The sequence below is a fragment of the Impatiens glandulifera genome, chromosome 2, assembly GCF_907164915.1.
Source record: "Impatiens glandulifera chromosome 2, dImpGla2.1, whole genome shotgun sequence".
Lineage (NCBI taxonomy): Eukaryota > Viridiplantae > Streptophyta > Magnoliopsida > Ericales > Balsaminaceae > Impatiens > Impatiens glandulifera.
Genome location: NC_061863.1, coordinates 67,255,976 through 67,276,923, shown reverse-complemented (window position 1 = coordinate 67,276,923; position 20,948 = coordinate 67,255,976). Strand labels below are relative to the sequence as shown.

General features: G+C 29.0%; 4 protein-coding genes across 4 annotated transcripts; all 4 read left to right on the top strand.

Annotated features, from left to right (window-relative positions):
* Positions 1-735: 735 nt before the first annotated feature.
* On the top strand, positions 736-2,083 carry LOC124925289 (intracellular ribonuclease LX-like). The gene is made up of 5 exons (XM_047465258.1): positions 736-745; positions 1,107-1,192; positions 1,280-1,435; positions 1,554-1,752; positions 1,854-2,083. The coding sequence occupies exons 1-5, from the start codon at positions 736-738 to the stop codon at positions 2,081-2,083; spliced, it is 681 nt and encodes a 226-aa protein (XP_047321214.1).
* A 3,841-nt stretch (positions 2,084-5,924) lies between these two features.
* On the top strand, positions 5,925-6,977 carry LOC124925288 (ribonuclease 1-like). The gene is made up of 5 exons (XM_047465257.1): positions 5,925-6,071; positions 6,185-6,363; positions 6,395-6,398; positions 6,443-6,641; positions 6,718-6,977. Exons 1-5 carry the CDS (start codon positions 5,925-5,927, stop codon positions 6,969-6,971), a joined length of 783 nt encoding a protein of 260 aa, XP_047321213.1. The 3' UTR covers positions 6,972-6,977.
* A 1,746-nt stretch (positions 6,978-8,723) lies between these two features.
* LOC124925287 (intracellular ribonuclease LX-like) lies at positions 8,724-9,665 on the top strand. The gene is made up of 4 exons (XM_047465256.1): positions 8,724-8,858; positions 8,935-9,090; positions 9,169-9,367; positions 9,436-9,665. Exons 1-4 carry the CDS (start codon positions 8,724-8,726, stop codon positions 9,663-9,665), a joined length of 720 nt encoding a protein of 239 aa, XP_047321212.1.
* A 5,373-nt stretch (positions 9,666-15,038) lies between these two features.
* On the top strand, positions 15,039-19,503 carry LOC124926545 (beta-1,3-galactosyltransferase GALT1). Its single transcript, XM_047466793.1, has 8 exons — positions 15,039-15,258; positions 16,120-17,231; positions 17,597-17,832; positions 17,896-18,177; positions 18,261-18,389; positions 18,556-18,735; positions 18,826-18,933; positions 19,002-19,503. The coding sequence occupies exons 2-8, from the start codon at positions 16,421-16,423 to the stop codon at positions 19,209-19,211; spliced, it is 1,956 nt and encodes a 651-aa protein (XP_047322749.1). The 5' UTR covers positions 15,039-15,258; positions 16,120-16,420; the 3' UTR covers positions 19,212-19,503.
* The last annotated feature ends 1,445 nt before the right edge of the window (positions 19,504-20,948 follow it).

The window sequence follows — 20,948 nt, the reverse complement described above, 5'->3', positions numbered from 1 at the left end:
CTTTTAGAGACCCAAAGCTCCCAGTTGGTGAAAATAATTTAAAAAGAAATAAATACTTGTAAAAATACAATATATGGATTCTGAGTGAGCATTATGTTATTTTGTTTATAGTTGACCAGGAATTAGTATTTATAATTTAGGTAATATATTGCTTAACTTGTTCAATTTGAATCTAAGTCATATTTCCTAATTTGGCCTTTCAATGGATCCAATAAATAAATATGGGATCATCATGAATTGAGGTCATGACTCATGAGGGTTTATCTTACTTTCTTATTATATATATGTCCAAGTTCTATTCACCTTTTTTTTATATTAATTTTCTTAAATTATTCATATTTTTTTCTCAATCTAATCCACCTCCTCTATCTAAATAATTAAAATAAAATAAAATTTAACTTAAATATTATACATTATATAATAATTAAAATAAAAGTCAAACTTATTATAAATTTTGTTAAACAAAAAAATAAAATAAAATATGTATTATTTTAATAAGTTTAACTTATCTAGTATTTTATTTTTTTATTTAATGTTTATATAATATATTTTATTTTAATAAGTTTTTGTGATAAATTTGACTTTTTTTTTTTTTTTTTTTTTTTTTTGTTAATGTCGATGTAATATATTTTATTTAAATGTTTGTATAATTTATTATATTTTAACAAACTTTAAAATATATTAATTTTGAATAGTTTGTGGAGGTCATGAAAGAAAAAGATAGGTATAAGAGGAATGAATCCATGTATATGGTAGCTTGTTAATTTGGTTTATTAAAACAAAACAAAAAAAAAGTCGTAGAGCTTAATTTGTTTTAAAAGGTTTTATATTAAAAGTTTGTCTTATTTAAATCTGATCATCACGTTACCTTATTAATTGATCTATAAATAATAATAATAATAATAATAGAGCTAGCTAATTGCATTATAGTATATATACTATCTAGCTAATTCCCTAGCTAAGGGTACTGATCAATTAATACAAAATTATGAAGCTTGTGAGAATTAGTTGTTCAACATTAACTATAAGTCTAATTATAATTATTTTTCTTCAAAGTATAATTTATATCATCTTCTCTATTATTCCTTTGAAAAAATCTCCTATAGTTGTATCTGAATCAAGGGCTGATCATTCCCTTAGCAGTAAGCCCGGTACTGTTGGTTCTTATGATTTCTTCTACTTTGTTCAAACGGTAATATATATTATTGTTTTTCTATATAATTAATTAAGTTAAGTACCATTAATTTTCTGATGATATTCATGTGTTAAATATTAATAGTGGCCAGCAGCTTACTGTGATACCAAACGGGGCTGTTGCTATCCCAAGACAGGAAAACCAGCTCAGGATTTCGGTATTCATGGACTTTGGCCTAATTCCAACAACGGTTCTTATCCTCATGATTGTGACCCCAAAAACCCTTTTGATAAGTCTAAGGTACGTAAGTAATTAATTAAAGTACGTACCTATTATTATTAGATCAATTATTGACCCGATCGAATGGAAGCTAAAAGATTCATGACTAAACATACATGCATGCATGATCAATATATAGATAGCTGGCTTGATCAAAAGAATGCAATTGGACTGGCCAACTTTGAGCTGCCCAAGTGGAGATGGGTTCAAGTTTTGGGGTCATGAATGGAACAAACACGGCACTTGCTCCGAGAATGTCCTAAACCAACAATCCTACTTCCAGACAACTCTGGACTTCAAGATCAAATCCAACATCCTCCATCACCTCGCCAATGCTAGTAATTAATTAAGATATATATGTATATATATGTTTTTCTATATCATATATATATCCTTCCTATATATATTAATTATAATTAAAATTGTTGCATTTGTTTAGAAATATATCCGAATGACGGGTTCTATAAAACTGTTGATGTGGAGGCGGCTATCGAAAAGGGGCTAGGCGTGGCACCATATATCGACTGTAATTATGATAAGCTTGGAGTCAACCAACTCTATGAAGTCTATATTTGTGTAAACAAAATTGCAAAAGCCTTCGTTCAATGCCCTGTCATGCCATATGCCGGACGTTGTGCTACTCGTATCCAATTCAAGACATTTGTTTAACTTCATGTGTACATATAAAAATAAAACATCATCCTTAATTGATTCATATGTAACATGTATAATCCATTTTCTTCAAATCAAACACATTGGAATCATCAAATATCTATCCAATTTTTAACTCCACATGATCATCTTTATAAATGTATAAGATTGTCCCAACATAAAACCTATTTTGAAGATTCGCAAAATATGTTGACTCAATCAATAGAGCTATGTTAGTGTAATGGTTAATATGTTAGGGTTCATGCACACGGAGATTTGTATTCCATCATATATAGTCACTATTTATTGATTTTTTTAAAGACCTGATGAGTTGACTTGTTATCGTCTTGTAACATTCATGCGAATGTCAACGGGTGATGTCAAGAATTCTCAAATTGGATAATTCTCTTATCGGGGATTATGTAATTAATCTTCTCAAGAGCTGGAGAATGGGACGAGGTGGATGAAATCCGGAAGAAACTAAAGGACAACCGACCTTAATAGGAACACGGGTAGAAGTGAAGAATGAAATCCATGAATTCTTTTAGGGTCGGCACTAGTAAAAAAAGACCCTATAGCGATGGGTAAACTTCCTCAGTGTTTCTGTTTCATCGAGGAATGGATGGATGATGAAGAAGAGAAATCAAAGAGTTTAAGGTACCATAGCGCGAGAAGTTGAAATTACGTTTGGAATAGTAAACATTGCTCCTGGAACGACAATTCGGATCGTAAAGAACTTGAGAATGGGCAGAGATTGTCATTCTGGACTAAACTAATGTGGGTTATTTTCAAAAGAGAGATAATGGTTAGAGATGTGTAAAGGTTTATAGATTCAAAAATGGAAAATGTTCTTGTGGGGATTATTCAAACAATTATTCAATTTTAATATCATAAGAAAACTAAATATTTGAGATAAAAATACACTTTGAGTGAATTTAATTTAAATTAGATGTAACTAATTTAATTTTTTTAATATTTTAATTATTGAAAAAATAATATTTGAAATAAAAATTTAAATAATTTGAGTGATTTTTTTAATATTAAATATATATATATATATATATATATATATATATATATATATATATATATTCATTATAACTAATTTTGATAAAATAAAAAAAACGAAGAAGAGAAATAATAAATTACCATAACCCTAAATACTATATAAATAGATATAAACTTTTCATAGTTAATATGTTTTTGATGGTACCAATAATATATGAGATTTATTCCAAAATAATTATCTATATGAGCGTTTTAAACAAATAAATTATTGAAAATTAAATCATTTTACTCATAATAGATTTTTTTTTTTTTTTTTTAATTTTATTTATACGTAAACAACTGTTTCAAAAATATGTTATGCGTTTACAAAATTCAGATAGGATATAATTTTTGTTCGAAAAAATTTTGAGAGTAAAAAATTTCATCAAATATCTCGTTTTTTGAATGGACATTATTCACGATAGAATTCTTACGGAAAATATGTGCATAGCATAAAAAAATGTTATATTATGACTAAGCATATGTGTCACGAAAATGTTGAATCAACAACTTACTTACTTTTGTGTTGTCGAATGATGAATAGTATTTAGAATCTTGTATGGAGTATTATTGTGATTCATTGGGTGATACTCGAGTCTTTGAGTAGTTGTTAGAAAGTTTGGATTGATGCGGCTGATATGACATTCTTACATATTTGGGTTATCATCCCAATTATTTTTTGGTGGATTATCTAGTTTAAGAAAAATTGTTAGGAAAGTCAATAGAATTCGTCAATGAGTTAATCGTTTTTCTCCATCATATTTTACGAGCTCGATAATTTATTGATTACCGTTTTTATATAATGTTTTATTGTTTTGCTTAAACGATTTTTTTCATTTTTAATATATATGTAACATTTTAAAATAAATCATTGTTAAATCCTCTAAATATTTTTTTATTATTTGAAAACTTGGTTAATTATAGAGATAATGTCAATAATATTAAGAAACGTTCACACGATGGATGTGTTAAGTCAATGATAATAATATAATTGATTTTGACTATCTAGGTTAACGTTGGTTTGATGTTTGGTTATTAGGATTAAACCTAGTTTTTATCCTAAAACCCAAACATTTTATAACAATCTCCTAATAACCAAACATTTTATAACAATCTAATCATTAATTTTAAATACCAAAATTACCCTTCTCTCTAAGTCTCATTATCCTTTCTCCCTAATTCACAATTCTTTCACATTTACCATATCCATTCAACTCAAGACTAAATTAGTCTTAAAATTTTAAAAATCAATTTTTTTTTAAATTTTTATAAAAATGGATTTTTAAAAGAAAATCCTGATAAAATTCACTTTCTCACACAAGACCTTAGACTTGCTTGTCTCATTTTTTATTAAATTAAATATAATTTTAAAGAAATAATTTATGATTAAACAAAATTATCTTAATCTGAACTTTTCATTTATTATATAATTAATAATCCAATAATACTATTATACAATTATTTTATTTCAAAATAATTTCATATTTTACAATTATTTTTCAAAGTGAACCTCTTTATTCAAAAATAGGGACAAGTTCTTCGCCACGAGCTATAACTTCGTGAAACTGAACAAATTTAAACTGTGATTTTCTAATATAAAACAGTACTTTTGAATGATCTAATGTTAATAAGCCCAGTAAAATGTCTTATATTGGAACGATCTAATGATTATATTGAAAAATCCTTTAATTAATGAATGATTTGAAAATAATTTTAAGATAAAGGATAGATCCAGATGCATACAACGTTAATTTATCTTCATGTAGATGAAGACAAATTAAATAAAGATGAGTGATTGGGACAATTGGACAAGTGGGGATTAAAATATTTTAGATCCAGATACATTTATTTATTAATGATAATTAATATTATAGGGAGTATTTTAAATCTTTCACTTCACGTGACAAATTGCAATTAGACTGGATTTCTCAATTATTTATAGTTGTTAGTCTCTTCTTCATAATGAGCATTGCGTAATTAATGCATTTTAATTTAATATTCTTAATTATAAAATTGATATCTTGTTTAGAAAAATTAATTTATTAAAAAAATGACAAAAAGTCAAATAAATCCAACTAAGATCAATTAAAAGAGTTTTTTTATTTGTTTAAAATATAATTTATTATCTTAAACAATAACACAATGTCACAGGCAGACCCAAAAAAAATATTTACAAACAAATAATTAGTTAGTCCTAATAGTTAAGGATAATAATTCATGAATGGGAATGCATTTATAATTGTAGTCTTATTCTATTTTAAAGATTTTTTTTATATTATTATTTATGTCTAATTCAGATTCGGAAAATCTAAATATATTTTTTTTATAATAAAGTTATATAAATTTATGTTTTTATATAATATATATATTAAAAATTCATATTATTATAAAAATAATTAATTTAAACTTTATAAAATATAAAAATAAATAAATATATATTTAAGATATATATTTAATTGTGCTTATTAATGTTCGGAACTGACACAAATATTATCTCAACTCTATTCTTATTCAACTACATGTTCAACGAAAATTCTGTCTCAAACAAGACAATTATAATGCCGATTATAATTGTCTTGCTTATTAACGTGTTTAGATAATATTTAAAATAAAATGACTCATAAACATACATTAAAATTTGCTTTTTAAGTTAAAGTTCTACTAAATCGGATTTAGTTTTCAAATAAATGGTATGCTAACTTGAATAAATAAATAAAGTAGTATTAAATAATAAATAAATATAGCCAAGTTTGTAAAAAATGGATGGTCCTAAGCCTCCTAGGTATGAGCTTTATCTATAAATAGAGCTTACATGGTGGGGAATCATCAGTCAATCTCTTTTGGGAGAATCATGATGATCCTGATCAAGCTCTTGCTAGTGCTGCAATGTCTCATAGTTGTATCTGAAGCAAAGGTTTCCCGTAAGCCTGGTTATGACTTCTTCTTCTTTGTTCAGCAGGTAGCTAGCTATTAGAAACAACAACTTAATGATCAATTGCATGCATACCCTTTTTCTTTGTAATTATGAATTCGATCATGATTCATGATCATGTGGTTCAATCCGATTGACAGTGGCCGGGAGGTTATTGCGATACAAAGCGCGGTTGTTGCTACCCTACTACCGGAAAGCCAGCAGAGGATTTCACCATTCATGGACTCTGGCCTAATTTCAACAATGGAACCTATCCTCAAACCTGTGATCTCAGCAACCCTTTTGACAAGTCTTTGGTAAGTTATACCTTAGTCAAAACGTGGCTAAAAACTAATAATTTGTTGCTATAGAACTGTCGCTAAAGATACATACTAATGATAATGTAACTATGTAAGTAGATCTCGGACTTGATAGAGAGAATGCAAAACGATTGGCCAACTTTAAGCTGTCCAAGTAGAGATGGGTTCAGATTCTGGGGTCATGAATGGAACAAACACGGCACTTGCTCGGAAAATGTCCTCGACCAACACTCTTTCTTCGAGAAAACTCTCGATTTTAAAATATCCTCCAACCTTCTTCAACACCTGAAAGATGCTGGTATATAATATTCCATTAACTATTTGATTATTGAATTTATCGATTATAAACTAACTGTTCATCGTTTTGTGTTAAGGAATCAATCCGGATAATGAGTTCTATAGCGCGAACGATGTAGAGGCGGCTATCAAAAACGCGTTAGGCGTGACACCTTACCTCGAGTGTAATTTTGATAGAGAAGGAAATAGTCAACTCTCTCAAGTCTATATTTGCGTAGACAAACGTGCATCTGCCTTCATTGAATGTCCAGTGATGCCCCATGCCAAACGATGTACTTCCGATATACAGTTCGAGTCATTTTCCGATTCTAAAATCCTTAATGATCAATAATTTTAATAAATGATTCGTTACAACTTCAAGAGAATATCCCATTTTCTTCCAAGACATTTATTATTTGGAATTATTAATATATCCGATAATATATAATGTAATGAATGAATATTAAATAAATGTTGCAATTTTTTTGTTTTTCCTAAATTTTGCAGTCCTAGTCAATGACTTCTCTAGATTTATTGCCAATATATAATCCAAATCTTTTATCATTTTTTTTAGGTTAAGAGTTAGAATATTTATTCTTGAGATCAAATCAAATTTGTAATATTTAATTTGGAAACATATGAATATTTATAGAAATAAAAATTAGAAAAAAAAATCTTTTTATTTCTCCCGAACCAGTTGATTGAAGAAAAAAGAGAATTTCATCCCGGCGTATTTACCTGTACAATTAGCTCACTTACACGTATGTACTAATAAAAGATCATTTAGACCTACGATACTATCAAAAATTTTACTAATTTAGTCTCTTTTAATAAATAATAATTATTTTTTATTTATTTATTTATATATTTATTAAATAAATATTAATATATTTTCATAATCTTTTTTTCATTAATTAAACCAGTTAAATTTATTTTATTTTTAAATTTATTATTAATTTTCTTTTTTTATTTCATATTTTTTTTTATATCAGATTTTATTTCTCATAATTTATAAATTCTTATTTTTGAAAAAAATATAATAATTTATTTATGAATTTTGTGTTTTACTGTAATATTTTTTTGAAGAATTTTTATTTATTTATTTTAATATGAATAAAAATATAATTAATAATTTTTTATTTAATTTTTGATTCATGACTTATAATAATAGTATTAACATTGTTTAAATGAGTTGCTATTACTATCTAATTCTTGATTATTAATTAATTTATTTTTGTGTTAAAATTTTTTTATTATTGAAATGATAAGTCATGGTTATATTCAACCATTGGGACCAAATAATTTTAAAATATTTAATAATCAATTTTAATATAAAAAAGTTAAAATAATTAATGATGAATGCTCTCATATATATATATATAATTTAAAATAAAAATAATTAATAATAAATATTTATATAAAAATAATAAAAAATATATGAAAAAAATAAAAATAATTAATTAATGAAAAATAAAAAGAAAGAAAATATATTAATATTTAATTAATAAATATAAAAATTAAAAATTAATTATGATTTACGAAAAAAAAAAATAGCTAGTTTTTGATGTTACGAATGTTTAAATGAACTTTTATTAATACATATTTCTGCTATTATAAGTCTATAAGTGAACTTTTTTTTTTCTAAATATTATATATGAATCCTAAATAAGAATAAAAATTATAATCTATGAAGCAGTTTTGATTCGAATTGCTTAGTTTTGAAATGATTTTCTGGTTTTGCAGTAGTTAACATGAAAATAAATATTTAGGATTTAGGTAATATATTGATTAAATTTAAGCCAGATTTCCTGATTAAGGGGATCCAATTACATTTGACTATATATATATCATGAGCCATGAGATCATGACACATGAGGGTTTCTTGTACATTATGTTACTTATTTTTTGAAAATCTTGCTTTCATATTAATTTGGTCTCATAATTCTGGTTTATTATTAAAAAAAAAGTCTTTTAAAAAAAGAAAAAGAAAAAGAAAAAGAAAAGAAAAAAGGGTTTAAATTAAAAGTTTGTCTTAAATCTCAAGTTACCTTAATTCATGATCTATAAATAAAAATAGAGCTTGCATTTTAATATATATAAAATTATGAAGCTTGTGAGAAGTTGTTCAGCATTTATTATAAGTCTAGTTATTATAATAGTTGTATCTGAACCAAGGGCTCATTCCCTTAGCCGTAAATCATATGGTGTTTATTATGACTTCTTCTACTTTGTTCAACAGGTTATAATATTTTCTATATAATTAAGACAGCTTAATTAAGTACCATTTTCTAATCATGTTTAATTAAATTATGTAGTGGCCAGGAGCTTACTGTAATTCTATGTGGGGCTGTTGCTTCCCTAAGACAGGAAAACCAGACGAGGATTTCGGCATTCATGGCCTTTGGCCTAATTTCAACAACGGTTCACATCCTCAGAGTTGTGACTCCGACAACCCTTTTGATAAGTCTAAGGTAAGTTTCCTATTATTATTATTAGATCAATTGGCCCGAGCTAATATATTCATGACTAAAGATGATTTGTACATATAGATAGTTGGTTTGATGAGAAGAATGCAAGTTCATTGGCCAACTTTGAGATGCCCAAGTGGAAATGGCTTCAAGTTTTGGATTCATGAATGGATCAAACACGGTACTTGCTCTGCGAATGTCCTAAACCAACGGTCCTACTTTCTGAAAGCTCTCGTCTTTAAGAACAAATCCAACCTCCTCCAACACCTCGAGGACGCTGGTAAGATATATATATATATTTCTATATCATATCCTATATTATAAGTTATAAAATTATTAATTGTTTAGGAATATATCCGGATGATGGGTTCTATAGAGCGAATGATGTGGATGCGGCTATTGAGAAAGGGTTAGGCGTGACACCCTACCTCGAGTGTAATTTTGATGGGAAAGGAAACAACCAACTCTTTCAAGTCTATCTTTGTGTAAACAAATTTGCAACAACCTTCATTCAATGCCCTGTCATGCCATATGCTCAAAGTTGTGCTTCTAGTGTCCAATTCAAAAGTTTTCTTTAACTTCCTGTATATATAAAAACTTTCTTAATTGATATAATATATAGATGTGGATGTGGATTTAATTTATCAATCTATCCAAATAAAATTATGTGACATGCCCCCAATATTTTTTATTTTTAATTCTTATTAAAAAAATATATCTTTCCTACACAATCCAGTCCCATACAATAATTCATCTAATTGGGCCATATACATAAATAGGTAGGTAGGTTTCTAATCCCATTAAAGGCCCCTTGGCTCACGGCCCCACAACAATACATTTTTCTTTTCAATTATTTTTTATCTCCTTCATTGAAACCAAAATACATTCATTACTAACTTATATATTAAGCATATTTGAAATTACAATTTGAACTCAAATCACCGAGTATATATATATATATATATATATATATATATATACATTAGCTAGGTATTGAACATAGCACATGTTTATTAATTTGATTTAAAATTATACATTTATGATGATTTCCGAAAACAAATCAACTTTAATGTATAAGATTGTCAAAACATAAATTATATTTTGAAGACAACATATTTTGACTTGATCAATAGAGCTATCTTAGTTGATGCACAAGAGCTTGTTATTCAATCATAAACAATATTTATTGTTTTTTTTTTTCAGATCTGATGAGTTGATGACCCCCCTCCCCCAATCAACTTCATTTGTATTTATTTTTTTAGAAAAATAAATAAAGTCAATTGTTTAATATAATAAAAACCACAACTAGCCTTATATTAAAAATACAACCATACTAATCTATATATATATAATGATGCTTAATTTTTAAAGTGTCCGGATTGCCGGGTCGAGAGCTGTGGTTAATTTGGATACTTGGGTCGGATTGTGGGTTGACCCGTTTTTAAATTTAAAACGGTTAAAAATAAAATTAAAAATGCTAGAGGTATGTTTCGAACTTGCAACCTAACAAAACAAGTACAACTCTTTAACCAACTAGGCTACAAAGACTTTATATTTTAAATTCAACACCAAATTTGATAAACGCGGGACGTTTTAATATTAATATAAGTTCAACTTTTTAACTAACTAATCTATATATATATAATGATGCTTAATTTTTAAAGTGTCCGGATTGTCGGGTCGAGAGCTGTTGTTAATTTGGATACTTGGGTCGGATTGTGGGTTGACCCGTTTTTAAATTTAAAACGGTTAAAAATAAAATTAAAAATGCTAGAGGTATGTTTCGAACTTGCAACCTAACAAAACAAGTACAACTCTTTAACCAACTAGGCTACAAAGACTTTATATTTTAAATTCAACACCAAATTTGATAAACGCGGGACGTTTTAATATTAATATAAGTTCAACTTTTTAACTAACTAATATATAATAATGTTGAGTAAATGGATAATTGAGTCGAATTGTGGATTGACTTACCCATAAACTTAAAACGGTTAAAAATAAAATAAAAAATGTTATCTGTAATTTTTTTCACGGTTTTTATATTATTACTCGTGCAAATGCACGGGCTAAATGCTAGTTCAATATAAATTATATAGATAGACCGGAACTAGACCAATTATGACTAAGTTATAATCATAAAAAAACAGAACAGATAAGAAAATTGTCAAATTATATATGCCTCCTTATTTGGATTAATCAAGATTTCTAACCTCGCAATTTGGAGTTACTTAGGGTTAAAATTCTATAAAACGATATTTTATCTTAAAAATTTTAAATATCGTTAACTTATTATATACATGATATTTATAAATAAATAAATAAAATATTTATACCACTAACTTAATTACCGAATATTATCAGTGAATTGAATCAAGCTCCAATTTTTTAATTTGACAATTCGGCCAAACTTATTTAATTACAATTAATTAACAATGATTATAGATATATTTAAAACATTTTTTAAAATGATAATATATTATCTGTTTAAATTAATAAGATACTCAAACCAACTGATCTACATCTAAATCAGACTGTATAAATTGATAATAAATTATTAGTGTCAAATAAAATATCTACCATAAATTATTACTTTACATCTATCTACCATCATTAGTTGTATTCATCGCTTAATATTAAAAAACTCATCAAATTCATTAATAATTGTTGCCATAGAACTGGTTTAATATAAGATTTAACATTTCAAACTAATAAAAATAATAATAATACAGGTGGGCTATTTGTCGCTTATAGGATTTGTGACAAGAGTTGCATCTCGATAAATTCGAGGTTGACTTGTTTTATTGCTATTGTAATTATGCATTGAAAAAAAATCAAAGCCACGTGTAATAATAGTATTAATAATATATTATCGATTTATTAATTAATTAATTAAGTTGAATCCGGCTTCTCTCTATCTCCGCCCTGCATAGTCACAAGCTGCCGTGTCCCGATAACTTGTTAAATTCATAAAAAATACTTTCTTAGCAAAAATATAATTTAAAAAACCTCTTAATTTAGTTTTATAATCGGTCAATAAGCTATTATTTTAAATATATATAATTTAACTAGGAATTGTTTTTTTATAGAACAGTATTTTTAATATAATTTTTTATGTTCAAACTTTGGCATATAAATCATTTTTGTTCACTAGATAGTTCTGTTTTTGGTCGCTTTAATTTAAAACATATCTAGGAAAATATTTTATTTATTTATTTTAATTTTGAATAGGTATTGATATTGTTCAAAATAAAATTATCCACTTAGCTAGCCAATATGTTAAAAATATTGGTAATTTATAGTTAATTATCCTTCAAAAATATAATTATTTATTTATTTATATAAAATTATGCTAATACAACATGTTTGGAGAAGAATGACGTGTCAACACATAATTAGCCAGAAAATAGATGGTAAAGAGAGAAGAAAAAGAAAATTTATTATCTTTTTGCGAATCAAATTGCGGCACGTCATACCTTCTTAAATTCACTTTCTCAAATTTTCTACCCTAATCATTTCTCATTAAAAAAAAATATATATAAATATTTAATTTAAATCATTTCTCACACTCTATTAATTCATTTTTATTATAGACCTACTATCATCATTTCAGACATTTACCTCAACTATAACTCGTCATCATCTTATCACTAATATCATTTTGAACCAACCTCATGCCATCATCCTAGACATTTTAATTAATGTGGAGTATTAATATTTTAACTATTAAACTCAATTTGATCCATAAGATGAATTACTAATATTTTAATAGTTAAATCACTTTAAATTACTAATTTTTATATTTATAATAAAGATCGATCTAGTTCTAAAGATCATGTTACTGGTCTCTATTCAAAAAATAAATATTCATTTATAATATATTAATATGACCAAACCAGTCCACACATATATTATTTACTAACTTAGAAGTTATTCATATCCTTTTAGTATGAATTATTATAATATATATTATAGATGATAAGGAAGATTTCAAAATTCATGAATTACGACTTATTTATTGATTCCTCTATTTAAATTTAGACAATTATGTTTTGATTTATTTTATTCAAAATTTTAATGATGAGTTCTTAAAAATAATTAAAATAGTAATTATGAGTTTTAGACAATAATAATTATAAAAGTAATATTAAATTTATTCAAAATTATATATATATGTGCCAAACATTAATTATAACAGCACTTTATTATAGCTATTAATAATTTCAATGTCAGGATAGTTCTTTTGATATTAAATAATGATTATTAGCATGAATGTTAAAAACAAATTAATTTAATTGAACATAACTATTAGTTAGGAAAGGTGTGGAGAAAATTGGGCTCATGTCACAGCTGGCCTCATCCATAAAAAAAAAATTATTTCTAATTAGTCATTGTAGTAATTAATATTGCCAAATATTTCCATAGGAATTAAAACAATGTTAATGTCACAACTCCCCGCGTGTTGATTCAACTATTCTACGTCTTTTTATTTTTGTTATTTTGTGTGTATGTGTGAGAGAAGTATTGACTTTCTCAAATCAATTAATATTAATAAAAAAAGTTATGATATTTAAGTATATTAAAAATATCATTTTTTTTATATACCCAATAAAATACGTAAGGTAGGGTACCAATACATAAATTATTATATGATATTAAGTTTTTCAAAATTTTGATACAAGGTAATATTTATAAATTAAAAATATGTATAATACTTTTAAATTAAAAATAATTACTAATAAAATTATAATTAATTAAATCATCATTTTTATTTTTCGAAATTAGATTCACTCGTCTTAACAAGTTCATTTTCTTCTTAGATTTTATGTTCAACTCGTATGGATATGAAAACTCTTATGCCTTACCCTCTTTGTTTGTAAACTCAATACTGAATATTGATTAATATGTTCCATAGAACATATAGAGATTGCGATATATCGAAATTTCGGTATAATATAGAAAAAAAATTTAGTTCGATATATGATATAAATAAATAAAAATTGGTATACCATCTCTGTCCTCTAACTACAATTATATATATATCATCAGCAAACAAAATTGACCACGCGAAACATATGTCACCGAGGAACTTTCAATAAACATCAATAATCTCAAGTTGATTGACGTTTCTTTGTGGAATTATATACATCTTATTGCTTTATTTTCTTTCACTTTGAATCTTATAAAAAATGATCCTTGTATATATAATTATTATTTTCTTATTTCAGCCATCAGAAATGGAAGAAAAGTTATAACTAATAAATTAAATTATTATAACATTCATAGTTAAATGTTATTTAAAGTCAAAAGAAATGATCTAACATAAAGTTAAAGTTGATTAAGTCCTTCAATTAATTCTGTAAAAAAAATAAAATTAATTATCTTAAAAGGGCAAAATTGGAATGCATAGCTTTTGACGACCGACACGGTAGCTTTTGAAAGTGATGGATAAATCTCCAGTCACCCATTTAGTCCAACAACCTAGGGCCTTGTTTGTTCTCTCTCAAATTATTTCATTTTTATATCAAATCTAATCATAGCTATCTCAATATTTAATTATCCTTTTTCTCTCTATAATCTAACATGTATACAAATCCAACCACTTCATCGAGCTCTTTCAAAGCAAAAGAACACATCTTTCTCTTTTTACTTTTCCTTTATTTTACTTTCTTTTCTTATTGAATTTACATATTATTTTTGTAATTAAAAAAATAAATAATTATGAAATGTATTATTCGGATTTTGTTTTATTTGCAATTAATGAAAATTGATTAGGTTAAAAGAAAAGGAAAAAAGTATAATCATATTAATTTTAAATTTGAATAAAGTAAATATTTTCCCTTATTCAAATAATTAATTATAAATTGGAAGTTAGAATTTGGTGTAAAGAAGGTAAGCTGTAGTTTTCCATTGTTTGTTTCTTCTTCTTCTTCTTCCTCCTTGTTTGAACCGACTCAAAGCATAGACTTGAACAGTCAAGAAGAATTATCTATCTGTTTTAGTCACAAATCGTCATCTCAATTTCTAACTACTCTCTTTCTCTCTCTTCCTGCATTTGCTTCTTTATACGGCATTTACTCGAACAACTTGCGGACCTTGCGGTTAAGAAAGATTACCAAAACGAAATTGAAGAAAACAAAGGAATGCAGTTGCAGAGAGCATAATCAAAAGGTTCTAGTACATCTATTTGTATATTCATTGAGTTTGGAGTTTCTCAAGAACTTGTTTCTACTTCGTTGCTTGCTGTAATTACTGTTTTCACTTGTGCCGCTGTTATTTTGTTTGATTCCTTCGGATCTGACGTCTACGTCTTGGTGATTCACGTCCTTAGCGTGAAAGTTTTCCATCTGGAATTGGATTTCCTGCTTGGATTTCAATTTAGTTCAAATATGAACATCTATCGCATTTCCGCCTAATCTGGATTTACTTGTTTCAAAAAGCACAATGAATATTGTGAGGCAGGAGGATGATGCATTTTGCGCTGACTTCATTCCTGTTTATTTATAGTAGATGCTTTTAAGTCGGATAATAATTGATTTCCTAGGTTAGTGTATACAGCATTTCTGCACTATCTTTTCTGTTTTCGCAAATATAAAAAGCTTTTGAAAAGTAATCAGTCAAGAAGAAGGTTTAGGCAAAGAGATTCAGTTTTTTCCTTTTACTTTTGTGAATCCACTGGAAGTGAAGAAGGCTATGAGTAGTAAGTCCAGTTGTCTACATATGCTCTTGAGATGCTATTAATGAGGAACGTGAAGTTGGTAAATTTTGAGGACTAGTTTTGCAACAGTAAACCATTAATTATATTACCCGAATTGGAGCGTATAACATTTGATTTAACTAGTTCATGTGATGTAGGTTAAAGTAGATGCAGAGCATCCTGGTTTTAAACTGTCAATACTTTGTTCTTAAACATCACCCTTCCACCTTTGATACATTGGACTATTTTTAAATTGTTCTCATGTATTCTACCTCACTCTTCTTACCTTGTTTCCTTTATCACTTTATTATTGACTCTCTTTTATCGGTGTACAGATTGAAATCCTTACTGTGAAGCCGGCACCTTGACTGGAGATATCAGAGCTTCTGGGAATTTTTCTTGTCATATTTGGGGTCAGCTTGTAATGAATCTGATGCATAAGTAACTGGAGAAACCAGTTAGATAAGCTGTTGAAGATCTTGATACCTGTTCAAGTTACACCTTTTACGACAGTGAAGGAACTCCTGGTTTTTACTTGATTCAAAATTTATCTGGATCGTGAAAGATGGTAGATTCTATGAAATTCCATTGGTTTGAAAGTTTATAGCTATGTAGTGGTTCCTATCAACCTCGACCATGAATTTCAGGCTTAAAAGCAATGATGCATACAGATTGTTATCAGAAATGAAGATATGGTATGGAGGTGTCATTGTTGCATCCTTTTTTATGTTGCTTTTTCTGAGACATGGTTTCATGAAGCATCCCGTAGAAGAGTATCATCCTATAACCCCATTCCCGGTCAATTCAACCGATCCTATCAAATGGATAACTGCTGGAGCTCCACAAGATTTTCATCATCCAGAGAATAGTACTCAAGTAATTTCTGTTGACCTCATAGTAACCAATCTCTTTACAAAAAGGAACGTGTCTGTCACAGAGCAACATTCTCTACAAACATGGAACTACTTGAACCACTTAATTGGCAATGCTCAAACATTACCTAATGCAGCAGATGCAATTAAGGAAGCTGGAGTTGCTTGGAATAGCCTTATGGATTCAGTAGAAGATGAAACACGTGCCAATGGAAATGTTAGTCTACAGAAGAAAGGGAACGAAAAAAAATGTCCTCAATATCTGAGTAAACTGAACTCAACCGAGCTCGATGATAATGGCTTCATTATGCAGGTTCCTTGTGGTCTCACTCAGGGTTCTTCCATTACCATTATTGGCATTCCAACTGGTCTTTTGGGGAATTTTCGAATTGACCTTACAGGGGAACCAATTCCTGGGGAGCCAGATCCACCTATAGTATTGCATTACAATGTTAGGCTTCATGGTGATAAGATCACTGAAGATCCTGTGATTGTCCAAAATACTTGGACTGCTGCTCATGATTGGGGAGAAGAAGGCCGTTGCCCATCACCAAGCCATGACGATGATAAGAAAGGTAGTGTTACATCCTCTCACATTTTCTGATGTTCATGTCTACGCTATCCATATAAACTCTGCATTAGATGCTAATTGCATCCCTTTTCAGGATTTAGTAAGTGAGAAACTAAGTGCATCATATAAGATTTAACATTGTTCAACATTTCTAATTGTCGGTGATTAGTTTCTGGAATCTAGTCAATACAGTTATTAGAACATACATATATGCAATAATGAAGTTTATATTCCATCATTAGATCTGAAGATAATATAAAATGTTACAGAACTTGTGATTAAAAATGGCAAAATCTAGCTATTTTTGTGGCTTGTATGACATCTACTATGTGTCACTTCACTAATTGGTCAGTTTTCTGTGTATGGCAGTGGATGAGTTAGACCAGTGCAACGAGATTGTGGGTAGAGAAGAGAACCGGACATTAACAGTTGGTAGGCGTACCAATAATTCAAGGAAAATCCCCCTAGACAAACAAAGCTTGGGATTAAGAAAGTATTTTCCATTCAAACAAGGTTATTTATCTGTTGCAACACTCAGGGTGGGAGTAGAAGGGATACACATGACAGTTGATGGAAAACACGTGACATCTTTCGTATTTCGTGAGGTAATTTCTCTTCATTTGTTAAGCAGATCAGATTTGCTTCTAATCTGATTGATGCCTATTCAGACTTTGGAGCCATGGCTGGTGAGTGAAGTGAGGGTTTCTGGAGACATAAAGTTGGTTTCCGTAGTGGCTAGTGGTTTGCCCACTTCGGAAGACTTGGAGCATGTAATTGACTTAGAAGCTCTTATTGCACGTCCCCTTTCTTCCACGAGGCCATTGGAGCTATTTGTTGGAGTTTTCTCAACGACAAACAACTTTAAGCGCAGGATGGCGGTCAGGAGGACATGGATGCAATATGCTGCAGTTCAGTCCGGGGCTGTTGCAGTGCGTTTTTTTGTTGGGCTGGTGAGAACTGCATAGAAAAAATCTTAAAAGCTTCTCTTACTGTCAAATTGTCTTTTTAATTGGCAACCTCTTTCCCAATGCAGCACAAGAACCAGAGAGTGAATGAGGAGCTTTGGAATGAAGCACAAACATATAAGGACATACAACTGATGCCATTTGTCGATTACTATGGCCTCATTACTTGGAAGACAGTAGCCATCTGCATCTTTGGGGTAAAATACAATAATCTTCAAGGCCTTAATTGACGATAACCCCTTATTTTCAACAAAACCCTACATCAAACAAAGCTCAAATTATCAACCCATAGTAGAACATTCATTGTACTACCTTTTACATTTTTTTTGTTTTTTTTTATAATTTCAACTTCTTTCTTGATAGACAGAGGTAGCGAAAGCAAAGTTCATAATGAAGACGGATGATGATGCATTTGTTCGCGTGGATGAAGTGTTAGATTCTTTGAAAAGAATAAACGCAACACAAGGATTGCTTTATGGTCTCATCAATTCAGACTCTCAGCCTCACAGAAATCCTGATAGCAAGTGGTACATAAGTCCAGAGGTAAATCTTCTTTTGGGTTAGTCAGATATGTTAGAGGAAAGTCTTTCATTTCCTGTGTAAATAATCAATCTCTTCATGTTTTCTCCTTAGGAATGGCGTGAGGATACCTATCCTCCCTGGGCGCATGGACCTGGCTATGTTATATCCGGCGACATAGCGAAAGCGATACACAAACAATACGAGGAGGGTAAACTGAAGGTAAAAACAATATTTAATGATGAAAAAGTGAATTATTTTCGTAAAATGACTTGATTGGGGTGGTGCAGATGTTTAAGCTGGAGGATGTAGCAATGGGAATATGGATAGCAGATCTGAAGAAGCAGGGCTTGGAAGTGAAATATGAAATGGAAGAGAGAGTGTTTAATGATGGTTGCAAAGATGGTTATGTGGTTGCTCATTATCAAGGGCCGAGGGAGATGATGTGTCTATGGACTAAGCTACGAGATACAAAACGGGCCATATGTTGCGGTGAATGAATGAATCATATGTAAGTCTAAATATTTGGTTATGGGTCCTAGAACCTAACCTAACACGATGTCTATTAGCTCCGATCCTATGCAGCATTTTTTTACACTAATTAATGATAGGCTTAGCAAATTTCTGAAACTTATTAGTAGGCAGGAAGGCAGTAGTAGTACCATATGGCATATGCTGTATAGAGAAAGAGAGTCAAAGAGAGATGTATTTGTTGTTGTATAGTATATATAGAGCTAGTTAAGCCCTATCATTATTTTTTTATTTGGTAACAAGTTTCTTTTTATCAGTTTTGTAGCTTTCTTTTCATTTCTGTTTTAATCAACTATATGTGTTCATTGACATTGCTGATATATATAGGATAGGTTATGATTTTATAATTAATATTGTTTCCATTTATGGTAAGATAAGAATCTAGTTAAATAAAAAATAAAAATAAATATTATTTCGTGCTATTAGTTCTCAGGAAGAGAGCTATGTAAAATCGAATCAAGGTAAAACTAATTATCCCTTGGAGTGGTGTGATTTTTCAAGGGTAGCAACTTGTGCATGAAGAGACTATTCGGTTTTACAGGGATCTCATCGAAATCAAAATAGAAGTCTCAAATCATATTCACTTTCTTTATCAGATTTTGACAAAGAAAGTTATCATTGAGGAAAGTCGTCAGATGATCGAGGTTGTGGAGAAAATTAAACAGACTTTGTTCAGTATGAGTGGGGACAAGAGACCGGGTCCTGATGAGTTCAATCTCAATGCAAGATTTTTTAAGAAAAATTGGGATGATATCGGATATTAGGTTAGCGAAGGTGTTCTCGAGTTCTTTCAGAATAGGAGGATGCTTAAGTAATGAAACGTTACAATACTCAATCTGATCCCGAAGTGCCTAGTACCTGAGGGAATTCGTGATTTTAGACTCATTTCGTGCTATAATGTCATTTATAAGATCATTTCAAAAATTATTTCTAAACGCATTAAAAAAGTCATGCCTAATCTTGTTAGTTTAGGTCAATCTGTTTTTATTTTAGGGAGAAATATATCGCATAATATCCTTCTTATGCAGGGGCTTTTAAAGAGCTACGGTAAAAAATCCATATCTCCTCGAGTGGTTTTTAAAGTTGATATTCAAAAAGTCTTTGACTCAATTAAATGACCTATTATTCATGATTTTATGTGTGCTTTAGGTTTTTCGATTATTATTATCGATTGGATCTGGCAGTGTATCTCAACTCCTCACTTCATTGTAAACGTTAACGGAGTTCATGATGAGTTTTTTAAAGGAAAAAATGGGGTAAGACAAAGAGATCCTCTCTTTTCTTACCTTTTCGTTCTATCATGGGGATCCTTGAGAGCATCTTAAAAATGCTCCGAAAGAATCTTCCATATATCCACCATCCACAATGCAGGGAGGAGGATATCACACACGTATGCTTTACGGAGGATCTTTTCATTATGACACGCGCAGATATTGACTCTATTAACACTATTAAAGAAGCATTAACAATATTTTCTAGTCTTACATGTTTGGTTATTAATGAAGGAATTTTTTTTGACATTCTATGGTTGTGTGAAGGAGAAAACAAAAGCGAGTATCTTTAACATAATGAGGATTCAAGAGGGCACTTTACCGGTTCGTAACTTTGGGATACCATTATCGGCTAAGTAACTACAGATTTCACATTGTAGGCCGTTTATTGAGAAAGTCAAGAATTCGATGAATGATTGGGCAACAAAAAGACTA

Coding starts and splice junctions, on each gene's coding strand:
- LOC124925288 (XM_047465257.1), top strand. CDS start 5,925: ATGGTGGGGAATCATCAGTCAATCTCTTTTGGGAGAATCATGATGATC. Junction 6,072..6,184: donor TCTTCTTCTTTGTTCAGCAG/GTAGCTAGCTAT, acceptor TCCGATTGACAG/TGGCCGGGAGGTTATTGCGA. Junction 6,642..6,717: donor TCAACACCTGAAAGATGCTG/GTATATAATATT, acceptor TTTTGTGTTAAG/GAATCAATCCGGATAATGAG.
- LOC124926545 (XM_047466793.1), top strand. CDS start 16,421: ATGAATTTCAGGCTTAAAAGCAATGATGCATACAGATTGTTATCAGAA. Junction 17,232..17,596: donor CCATGACGATGATAAGAAAG/GTAGTGTTACAT, acceptor TGTGTATGGCAG/TGGATGAGTTAGACCAGTGC. Junction 17,833..17,895: donor CATCTTTCGTATTTCGTGAG/GTAATTTCTCTT, acceptor ATGCCTATTCAG/ACTTTGGAGCCATGGCTGGT.
- LOC124925287 (XM_047465256.1), top strand. CDS start 8,724: ATGAAGCTTGTGAGAAGTTGTTCAGCATTTATTATAAGTCTAGTTATT. Junction 8,859..8,934: donor TCTTCTACTTTGTTCAACAG/GTTATAATATTT, acceptor TAAATTATGTAG/TGGCCAGGAGCTTACTGTAA. Junction 9,368..9,435: donor CCAACACCTCGAGGACGCTG/GTAAGATATATA, acceptor TTAATTGTTTAG/GAATATATCCGGATGATGGG.
- LOC124925289 (XM_047465258.1), top strand. Junction 1,436..1,553: donor ACCCTTTTGATAAGTCTAAG/GTACGTAAGTAA, acceptor ATCAATATATAG/ATAGCTGGCTTGATCAAAAG. Junction 1,753..1,853: donor CCATCACCTCGCCAATGCTA/GTAATTAATTAA, acceptor GCATTTGTTTAG/AAATATATCCGAATGACGGG.